General features: G+C 34.8%; 1 protein-coding gene across 4 annotated transcripts in view; it reads right to left on the bottom strand.

Moving 5' to 3' along the window:
• Nucleotides 1-11,492, bottom strand: part of TC2N (tandem C2 domains, nuclear) — a 38,812-nt gene that overhangs the window by 7,354 nt on the left and 19,966 nt on the right. For all 4 annotated transcript variants that reach the window (XM_081830064.1, XM_081830062.1, XM_081830063.1 and 1 more), the window contains exons 5-10: nt 9,878-9,969; nt 8,580-8,655; nt 7,916-8,016; nt 7,409-7,525; nt 4,129-4,320; nt 707-821 (exon numbers count right to left, since the gene is read on the bottom strand). In XM_081830064.1, the coding sequence (XP_081686190.1) occupies nt 707-821; nt 4,129-4,320; nt 7,409-7,525; nt 7,916-8,016; nt 8,580-8,655; nt 9,878-9,969 (693 nt within the window). The remainder of the gene's footprint in view (nt 1-706; nt 822-4,128; nt 4,321-7,408; nt 7,526-7,915; nt 8,017-8,579; nt 8,656-9,877; nt 9,970-11,492) is intronic.

The raw sequence follows: 11,492 nt of genomic DNA, 5'->3' as shown, positions 1-11,492 counted from the left end.
GGTATGTGCTATGGTGAGCGCTGTGAATTGTGTAAGACTGATGAACCACAGACCTATACATCTGAAACAAATAATACATTATATGTTAATAAAAAAACAAAACAAGGGGGGCCTGGGTGGCTCAGTCGTTAAGCATCTGCCTTCGGCTCAGGTCATGATCTCAGGGTCCTGGGATCAAGCCCTGCATCGGGCTCCCTGCTCCGCGGGAAGCCTGCTTCTCCCTCTCCCACTCCCCCTTGCTTGTGTTCCCTCTCTTGCTGTCTCTCTCTGTCAAAAAATAAAATCTTTAAAAACAAAACAAGGGCGCCTGGGTGGCTCAGTTGGTTAAGCAACTGCCTTCGGCTCAGGTCATGATCCCAGGGTCCTGGGATCGAGTCCCGCATCGGGCTCCCTGCTCTGCGGGGAGCCTGCTTCTCCCTCTCCCACTCCCCCTGCTTGTGTTCCCTCTCTCGCTGTCTCTCTCTGTCAAATAAATAAATAAAATCTTTAAAAAAAACAAAACAAAACAAGAAACCAAGCGACCATGGATTAAAGGAGGCACAATGGCTAAAATTTGAAATCTAATAAAGTAATTTTAAGTTAAAGGTATTTAAGTTAAATAACAAAAGTATCTAAGATTTTAATGTCCACTATTAAGAAATGTAGGATAAACTACCTTTTAGTAATATTTTCTGAAGATTCCATTTTGAACCACGGATTTACTTACTCAAAGTGAGAGGTGTTGAAGAGCTTGGGAGGTACTGTGCCTCGAGAATTTGTAACTGAATTCTGCTATTTACGGCTTGAAAACAAGTCCCCAGTTGAAGTTCTGCATGGCAAACCTGGGTATCAAAAAAGTGCCATTTGAGAATTAAAAATAAGGTTTTGGGGACATTTCAAAAATTCAGACATAAAGAGCTACAGTTAGAAGTTTTGAAAACACTGCTTTTTATTGACACACAAAGCTATGATCTAAAAGATGGTTAGGATAAATGTCATGAATTCTGCAAATATGAGGTACTCACTTTTCATGGATTCTGAAAATCCAAGTCACACCTACATCCTTGATCCTTCAAAATCAGGGCAGTCAAAAGACAATTCAAATTGAACACAAATTAAATTCCTAAGCAGCTGTACTAAGGAAAATGTCACCAAAATAAACACCAAAAAAGCACACTTCCAAAACACTTAAATGTAGTCACTTGAATTATTTTTAAGAATACACAAATTACAATAAAAAGTTTCCAATATGAAAATCACCATTATTTTTCCTAATTGTAGACATGACAGTAGGTGCTACCCAACTCAGAAGAAAAAGGATTACTACAAGGAACAAATGTGTGGGCTAAGAGCTGAATTACTATGCTGAATGACAGCCAGCCAAAGAAGAAAGTCAGCAAGAAGTGAGCTAGTGAAAGTGATGAGGCAGTAAATAATAAGGAAAAGGTCAAAGAAAACTTGAGGCAAACAATGAAATGAAGGAGATACAGAGAAGGGAAAAGTTAAAATAAATTAAAGTCTTTGCTGGTTAAAAAAAAAAAAAAAAATGCTCCTGTTCTCAGCATTTAAAAAAATAGATTAAAAAGGACATTACTTACTGTTCACAAAACAAGGAAACTATGGATAAAATGTTTCTATTATGGTTTTGTACCCATAATGTGATCATACTTATGAAAATACCTAATGGTGGCAAAAACTTCCCTCAATGTTACACACTCGTAGAGCTCACTCTCACCGAGCAGCATTTGGCAAAGGGTCGGCCATTCCTAACTTGCCAGTGTCATTTTGGAATTCAACTTACTTATTCAACTTACTTATTATGTTCCAGGATGTTAATTTAGATCATGAAAAACTATTCAAAGTGGCTGTCAATCTCCCAATCACCAAAAAATTAAAATTCCAATCAGTCAGCAGGTATATATTCAGTGCATTTTTAATGGGCACAAAACTGTGGAAGATACAAGATATGATCTCTGGTCCTGAATAATGTATAATTTTTCAAAGAAAAGAAAACTTTCTGAGCCTTCCTAGAATTGTTGTTGAAAGTGACAAGTTAAGCATAATTGGAGGAAACCATGATCTGGTGATGTTGGAGAATATCTCCTTGGCGGGAGCGATATACAGTCGAGCTAAGAGAGCCGGTCCTGGAATCAGTGCTTCTGTTCAAATCCTGGCTCACCAACTACCAGCTGGAGGAAACCAGGCAAGTGCTTCAATGTGTTGGTCTCCACGGTAGGGATAACAAGAGCGGAAAGCTCCTAAGTTTGGTGTGAGCATTAAGTCACCTAACACCACCTCAGCTGTGTGGTTAAGGGTAAATACCAGCTATTTCTGCCTGCGAACCTCTTCCGCATTATTCAACACAGAAATCTGGGTTCTCAAATAAATACTTCCATTACTATTTGTCAAGGTCAACAATTCTGTACCAAGGAAAACATTAGCTCTACACGAAACTTCTGCTGTTTGTGGTGACATAGTCATCAGTGTGTAAGTCTGGCTCTGTCACTTTCACCATCAGAGTATCAATTTTCCTCCTTGACACAGGAAACAAAGCTTACTATTTTTGCATTAGCCAATAAATGAAACATTCACCCTGAGTAACATAAATTCACCAGTCCAGTATAGCTCTTCTTTCAGGCCATCAATCTTTTTGTATCCCTAGCACCTAGCACACAACAGATACACAAATGTTTGTAAGACCTCTAATACATGAAATAATTTGGTGGAAACTTAGCCATAATCATTTATTCAGATTCTCCAAGGCAGATAAGATTTTAACATCTCAATTCCCCAGAAAATAGCTTTGCTAAGTTATCTTTTGATATACTCTACTAGTCTTTAAAGTTTTAATATATGAATTATCCACTTGAACAGCACATTTGTGCCTTCTGTAAAATACGGTTGCAGATTACTGTCTACCAAGCTAATTTCAAAGATGCAGGTGACAAACTCCTGTCAGTTACAAAGCAAATTTGCTATATTTAAACAGAATATAAAAATAATCTAATATAGCATGCTTTCATTCATCATTTATTCTTTCATACCTACCTATGTACCAATACTCAATGCCAAGAATATCACAGGCCCTTACTAAGCACAGTAAAATATGAAGAAAACAGATGGAAGCTTGAGCCTAGTTTTGTTTAAAACAAGTAACTGAATTCTAAGTTGTAATAAATGCTGTACAGAGAACACACTGGAGATGGAGACAGAAAATAATACACAAGAAATAACTATTAAAAATGTCACTTCTTGATCAATTAGAGAAATCTTTTGTTTTTTTATTTTTTAATCTCTAATTTAATTCCCCTCTAATTCAGTGGTTCTCAAGCCAGGCTGCATCGTAGAATCACCCAGAAAGCTTCTGAAAACTACAGATGCTTCCGGCCTACTCCAGCTCTCCTCGCCCCCTACCCTCACAAAATTCTGATTTAATTGGTTTAGGTGTGGGCATGTAAAGCTCCCCAGGTGATTCACTTAAAGTTATATTAAATATTTTTGAAGGCAGGTAAAATATAAATCCCATATAAACTTAAAGTCACATATAGGTTTGACCTTATAGAAGCTTATGACTGATTTCTATAACTGTTAACCCTGACACAAAACTATAGAACTAAATTATTAGGGATTTCTAAACAATTTAAAGACAGTGTTCAGCTGGCTAGTTAAGAGAATTAAAATCAGGTCTCAGAAATCAATATGCGGTACAGATAATCAAGTTCTTTACCAAAACAAACAAACAAACAACACCCCAGCTGTAAGAACCTCCATTTTACCCAATTTATGGACAAATATTTAGCTTACTCATGCACCTTCCTAATCTATTTTAAGGCAATCTCTGAGTTTGGAGTTTATGATTCTTTCTTGCTATTCCTAAATTATCAGCTAACTAACTTCAGGATTATTTTCCCTCAAGTATGAAACATTTAAATAAAATGTACTAGGAGAAGGTAACCCTAAGGTTATTTTGCAATAGAGAAGGCAAAGGGTCTCTGTTAACCTTTTATCAATTACTTAAAAAGTATTATTTAACAATGACATTATTATTATTATTGCTTCTTGAGAGCCTTCCTGATCCTCTAGTGTATTCTAGAGTGTTCAAATTACACTCCAACCAAAACTCACCCACAAAATAGTTCTATCACTTACAGAAATTTTTGAAGGTGGCATTATATCCAAAGAGTAATCCATTTCCTGTGTGCTGAGAGTTCTGAGTGATAGTGAGCATTCTCCGATGGTTTTCTTCCTGGGAGTCTGGGTTTGAATCTTAAATACAAGCCTTACAGTTTGTAGGCTTTGGAGTTTAATAGCAAATACAAAAGTTTCCATAAATTCAATAGTCTAAAAAAAACACAAGAAAATAATAAAAAATATATAAATAGAAGGACTGAAAAAAAGATACACCGATACAAAAGAAATGAAGGGCGCCTGGGTGGCTCAGTTGGTTAAGCGACTGCCTTCGGCTCAGGTCATGATCCTGGAGTCCCGGGATGGAGTCCCGCATCGGGCTCCCTGCTCGGCAGGGAGTCTGCTTCTCCCTCTGACCCTCCTCCCTCTCATGCTGTCTGTCTCTCATTCTCTCTCTCTCAAATAAATAAATAAATAAATCTTTAAAAAAAAAAAAAAGAAATGAAAATAACATTTTATGATCTAGGAAAGGAAGATCGAATTTTTTTTACAACAAAAAAAATATTTTTCAATGTAACTTAAAATGACAATGACCATGAATTGTTTTTCCAGAATTTATCCTGAATATTGCCTTTCTTAATTTCACAAATCATCCTTTTAATTACTAAGGAATTCAGGTCAACATCAACACCAAGTTAAGCAGAATATAGCTTTTCTCCTTTTTGAAAATTGGATTGTTTTCCATCTTTGGTTCTGGGGTCTCTTTCCTGCTATTCACCACAATTTTTCAACAGTTAATAAGTGGTTTAAGAATCTCATGTGTGCTCTCTAAGTACCCCAAATCTAATTGCTCACATTAAGAGACATGAATTACTTCTATTCTTTGTCTAATGTTCTTCCCACCTACTTTGGGCTTTGATTTCTTCTTCAGTGATGTTTGCTTCACTCTTTCCAATCTGGAAATCAGTCTTGAAAAGCGCTACCTTCTCTCATAAGCACCCACCCCAGGCAAGCAAGTCAGGGTTTTCTGTGCTCAGAGTATTTTCAAATGTTCCTTTCATTACCCCTAATATTTTAAAAGCCTTGGCTTACCATGGGCTAACATCTTCTTGACATTAGACTGATTTTGCTCTACACTTCCTTCTTCCCATGTTTACTGCATTCTTTTGAAAAGGAGCTTTCTTTTGCCTTTTGAAAAGACAAGATATCTGGACAACTAACATCAATATTTTAGATACTGTGCCCACATTTTCACTTTTATTGTAATTGCTTACATCTGTATAGTCAGAATTGTGTTTCTGAGAGCCTCCCAACCACCAAAGCTATCTTTTTCTCTCAGAGTCTTGAGCCACAGGATCATACCAACAATTTAGTATATATAAAATGTTTTTTTTTTTTTAAGATTTTATTTATTTATTTGAGAGAAAGAATGAGAGAGAGAGAAAGCACATGAGAGGGGGGAGGGTCAGAGGGAGAAGCAGACTCCCCGACAAGCAGGGAGCCTGATGCGGGACTCGATCCAGGGACTCCAAGATCATGACCTGAGCCGAAGGCAGTCACCCAACCAACTGAGCCACCCAGGCGCCCCTACATAAAATGTTTTTAAACTGAGATGCAATGAGCTTACACCTAATGCAAGTGTGCTGGTCCACTTCACATTTTGCTACAATAGGGGTAAACAAGTTGATAAATAATAACAAATTTTAAGAGTAAGATTCCATGCAAGTTTTAATATGAGAACAAATTTTCCCAACTTTTCCTAAGTTAACTTAGTTTTATTTGAAAATCAAAAAGTGATCCTGAATTAAACAGGAAGGATTCATCTTGAATGTCAGCATTATAACCAGAGTTAACACTTATTTCCATCTTGACTTTCTATAATGCATATTTTCATAAAGTGAGATACTAAGACAGGTTCATCAATTTTGATTACTGCCTTTTCACTTACTAAGAACATTTTTCCATGTCCTTAAAAACTCTTCCTAAACATTATTTTTTATAGCTGCCTAAGTATTCGATCGCATGGTGTTATGGTTTAATTTTGGCCCCAAAAAAGATATGCTGAAGCCCTGATGTCCAGTAACTCAGAAAGTGACCTTATTTGGAAACAGGGTCCTTAAAGATGTAACTGGTGAAGTTAAGGTGAGGTCATAGTGGAGTGAAGACACAGCGACAGATGGAAAATGGCATGTGAAGATGGAAGCACAGAATGAAGTCAAGGAATGCCAGAGATTGCTGACCATTACCAGAAGCTAGGAGAGCAGCATGGAACAGATTCTCCCTCACTGCTGACACCTTGATTTCGGACTTTCTCCAAAACTGTGAGAAAGAAAATTCTGTTGTTCTAAGCCATCCAACTTGTGGTACTTTGTTACAGCAATCCAAAGAAAGTATAATGCCCATGGTATATATACCATGAATTTTCTCAACCATTCCCCTATATAAGACATTTAGATAGTTTCCAGTTATTCCCCTATGAACAAAATTGCCAAGAATACTTTATATATTTTTTACTTGCATTTTAAATTATTTTCATGGAACACATTCTAAGTAGAATTACTATGTAAAGGCGTATAAATATTTTAAGGCTTTGATGTGTTTTGTAAAAATAATTTCCAGAAAGTTCTCTGTTCTAGAGTACCCTACAAATTTTTTCCTAATTTTAATAAGCAAAGAAAGAGCAATGTGTAATTTAAATTTTTATTTCTATAATTACTAGTGAGAGTAAATTTTTTCATGGTTATTAGTTATTTGAATTACCTTATTTTTAAATCATATGTCCTTACAGAAAACACCTTTCATTTGCATGGAAAAACACTAGCCTTTCAACATATATGAGAAGACAAAAATGAAGATGTATTTAAACTAATGTGAAATCTAAAATCTGTAAAACCAAATATAGGATCACAAGTCTTCCGATTATAATAATTGGGAATACTTAAAAGAAATTTATTACAATCATGCAATTACTCTTCAAAATCAAAGTGGGCTAAGAGGAAAGAAGATGAAAATACAGACATTTATTTTCCTTTCATACAAGAAAAGTAGTCTCCTTAGATATTGTTCATTTTGTATATACTTTAGTGATTAAGATTTTCTTTTTAAATGCATCTTAATATTGGACAATGAAATATCAAGTATTTTTGAGGCACAAAATTGTGTTTAAAAAGCAAGGAATATGTAATTTGCAATTTCCCCAAAATAAAACACTTTCTCATTCCAATTCTTCACATAGTTTAAAGTGACAAATATGAAAAAAAAAAAACCACAAAAAGAAATTCAAAAACAAAAAGCCACTTACATTAGAGCCCTCCTTTGCTGAAGATTTGAAATGCACGGGTTTGGGCAATGTTAGTGTTCCTTTTATTGAAATAGTAGGAGTGTCTCCACAACTAGAAGGCCAACTTAAATCTCTGCACTAAAAAAATTAAAAATACAGTTTGAATTTTACAGAGGACCCTGACAATACAAATATTTGATGTATTTCTTGAGTTAATGACTTAAATAAAAACTATAAAAAGTAAACATTAGTGTACAGAGATCTTTTGTTTCATCTACATTAAAATAATTTAACATTTAATGTTCCAGACATCATATCAATTTCCTTCTTGAGGTTAAAACCACAATTCCATCAGACCTACAGATTTATTCTCTTTAGAGTCTTTTTAAAATATTGTTTTCTGCAAAATACCACAGAATCCTAAATTCTAAAGAAGGTATTGTCCTGTTCCACAGAGAGAGTAACAGATGTTTATAATGAAAACATTCGATTTTGTAAGAAAAGCTGATATTAACTAAATTAACTTACCTGCAAAACAGTGATCCAGATCTGCTCTACTGAAGAATTATAAACCACTTTCACATTCAATCTCCCAAAATCTCTTTCATCTCCTGAGAGAGTAATTGTATCTAAATTGTAAAAGGACAAGGACATTTGAAAGGCTATGCAATCCTTCTAATCCAATTACGCTTTGATACAATCCAATTTTAAGAGCACAACTGAAAAATACCATTATTATTTTTTTTTCTAAGAAATAGAAATTTGCCACTTTAATAAGACAAAAATCACACTTCAATGTTATTACTGGAGTGCTAGGGAAAGACCTCCTATAAAAAGCACATGGCTTGAAAACTTAACTCAAATATAGTCTGAGAGACTTAAGTTAAAACTAAGATAAACTTTCCCAAATAACACTGATATGGCTTTAATCCTGGACGCTTCTGGAACTTCCTTCACTAGAATACTTCAAAACAAACAAAAGGCATTTAACTGTTTTGTGTTTTTTTAAAGATGCATTCATGTCTGAACACTAAAAAATGGGCCACCTGATCTGAGTATTCATATGCAGATAACAGATATAACCAGCTGGAGGTTTTCTTTTTTACCTTACCATATATTTGCTCAAATTACTATTAGGTAGAAATAATTCACTTAAAAAAAGAATATAAAAAGAAGGCACTTTATTCCTTACCCAGGCTTCTGTTACTGCCCTGGGAATTTTTCCTTGAAGAAGAAGTGCTAGGCATGCTGGACCATGAATCATGTCTCTAGAGATAAAAATTGTTCTTAAGTCCGATATCACACATCAAACTTTAAAGATTCTGAAACTTATGCCCCAACACCCACCCTAGTATCAAACTGCATGCTAACCATGTTGAAAGTGTTATTGGTCAGAATGCCCCTCTTTTAGACACTAAAGGGGGAGAAAAGCTTTCTGTGTGTGTTATCAGGAAAATCTTCAATAGCTTACTCAATCACATATGGGGAAAGCCTTTGTTGTTTGGGGTTTGGTTTTATAATAAGGAAAAAGGGGTTACTGCTTATGTTTCCTACTTGAAAGTACCCATAAAAATAAGAATACATTTGGAAGTGTCCTATTACCTAAAAAGCTGTTAAGTAGCAGTCATCAAAGTGTGGTCCCTCTGAACCAGCAAGATCAAAATCAGCGGGGAACTTGTTGGTAATATAAACTGAAGCCCCCAGTGCAGAGCTACTGAATTAAAAGCTCTGGGGGTGAGACCGGGCAGCCTGTATTCTAACAAGCTCTCCAACTTATTCTGATACACGTTCAAGAGCTGGTGCTATAAAGAAGTAATTCTGCAAAAAATTAACTCGACTGAGGATTACAAACAATTATTTAGAATACATTTCCATTTTAATAAAATACATGCATATACATGCACATGGAAAAAAGCCGGCAAGTATATATAACAGTATTTTCATGGTGCTTTTAACCTCAGTTACAGGAATATAGGTGATTTGTCTTTTTACTTTGCTTAACTCTATATTTTCTAATTTTTAATAATAATCACAATTTATTTATACTTTTAAAAGAAACTTTTTAAACATCAAAAAATTATTCTATTTCAAAAACAGGAGGATGCTGTGTTTACTATTAATGAATAATTAAAATCCTGTATCTCAATAGAAATACTAATTTTTACTAAGTAGGTAGCTATCTTCAATAAGGAAGGTTAAATCAATAAGCACTTCTAACCATACCATTTTAAATTCCAACTGCCTTCAAGATTGCCTGAGTACCTACCAACTGAGAGATATAAGATTCGTTTTAAAAAAAGACTGCCTTTTAGTATTCAGCTGAGTGAAAAAATGCACATGGGAAATGCTAAGTGTTTATTCTTCAGCTATTACCACAGATTTATCTACAAAAGATCTACACATGTTGCTTCTAACATAATTCACACATTCCTCAATTTTTAGCTTGAAAATAAATTATCGTATACAATTAAATTTATATCAATAATTCACCTGCATGAACCACTGAGATGAACTTGTAAGATCAAACATAGACTTGCTTAGTCCAGGGGAACTGGGAAGTTTGCTGGTCCTTAAATCACAAACTATGAAGGGACATAGAAAAATTTCTTTATATTAAAGAAGAAGAAACATTGGAATTTTACTTAATCACCATGAACTAAATCTCTATAGGAGTGCATCATGAATATTAATGCAAACTACTTAAGAAATAAAGTCTACTAAAGTTTAAATTTTTTTTTCAATTATTTTACTTTTGTTCTAAATAGAAACCAACATAAATCAAACAACACATTTTCACAACCACATCAAATATCAAGCAGGAAAAATTCGTTCGTTTTGCTTACATTACATTTCTCCATTCCATAGGAATACTCTAGTAAGAGAATGTAGGTTTTCTGTGCTAAATACAATTCATCTACATAATGAGCATTTACTACATTAAAAAAAATACTGAATTCCGTATTTCTAGTTTATATTTCTAGTTTCCCACCTAAACTAGAAGATTCTTTTTTCTTAAAGATTTTATTTAGTTGACAGAGAGAGAGAGGGAACACAAGTGGGAGAGGGAGAAGCAGACTCCCCGCTGAGCAGGGAGCCAAAGTGGGGGCTCAATCCTAGGACCCTGGGATCATGACCTGAGCCAAAGGCAGACAGTTAACCAACTGAGCCACCCAGGCACCCCCCCTTTATTTTTTAATTTTATTTATTTATTTGACAGAGAGAGATAAACTAGAAGATTCTTAAAGAATGGAACTCGGTATATTAATTGTGTATTCTAACACAGTGCTGAAATAAATATTTAAATAAATACTTCTGCCTTGTTTTTAGCACCTCACCGTGAATTCAGTTGTTGAGATAGCTATATACATTAAAAACCTAAAACACAGAATTTTGTGAATCAGATATGTATGACAGTCTAAAATTGATACAGTCCTCAAATATTAAACTAAGAAACTTCTATGATCATGTAGGCATTTTCTGTTTTCTTTGTTTACATCTGTAATCTCATGAGTTTGTAAATTTATAATTTTCACTGACTGGAGCAGGAAAGAAAAAAGCTAAAAAAGGGGCGCCTGGGTGGTTCAGTAGTTAAGCGTCTGCCTTCGGCTCAGGTCATGGTCCCGGGGTCCTGGGATCGAGCTCCACATCGGGCTCCCTGCTCCGCAGGAAGCCTGCTTCTCCCTCTCCCACTCCCCCTACTTGTGTTCCTGCTCTTGCTATCTCTCTCTCTGTCAAATAAATAAATAAAATCTTTAAAAAAAAAGCTAATAAATATCTGTTGTAGAATTTCTGAATGGATAGATGATATACAAAAAATGAAACTTTTCAAAGAAGGACAAATAAAATAGAATTTGGAACTACCAATACACATAATTAATTAATCCTTCAATTTTTCCATTAAATAGAATAGCACAGAGACATCATCATGTTTACCATATCACTTCTGAAGCCTGCTTTTCTCTTATTTTTTTTTTTGTTTTTGATAAGAAGAATCATTTCTTCCAGGGTCTTAGATTTAACTTGATTTCTACATTTGTTAAAGAGAAACACAAAGAGTAAAAAGAAGAAGAAGAAGAAGAAGGTAGCGGGAGGGGAAGAATGAAGT

Source organism: Leptonychotes weddellii, chromosome 9 (assembly GCF_054177405.1).
Source record: "Leptonychotes weddellii isolate Sample4059 chromosome 9, ASM5417740v2, whole genome shotgun sequence".
In the NCBI taxonomy this organism is placed as follows: Eukaryota; Metazoa; Chordata; class Mammalia; order Carnivora; family Phocidae; genus Leptonychotes; species Leptonychotes weddellii.
Note: the sequence above shows the minus strand (reverse complement) of the source record. Positions and strands in the feature narration are given on the sequence as shown.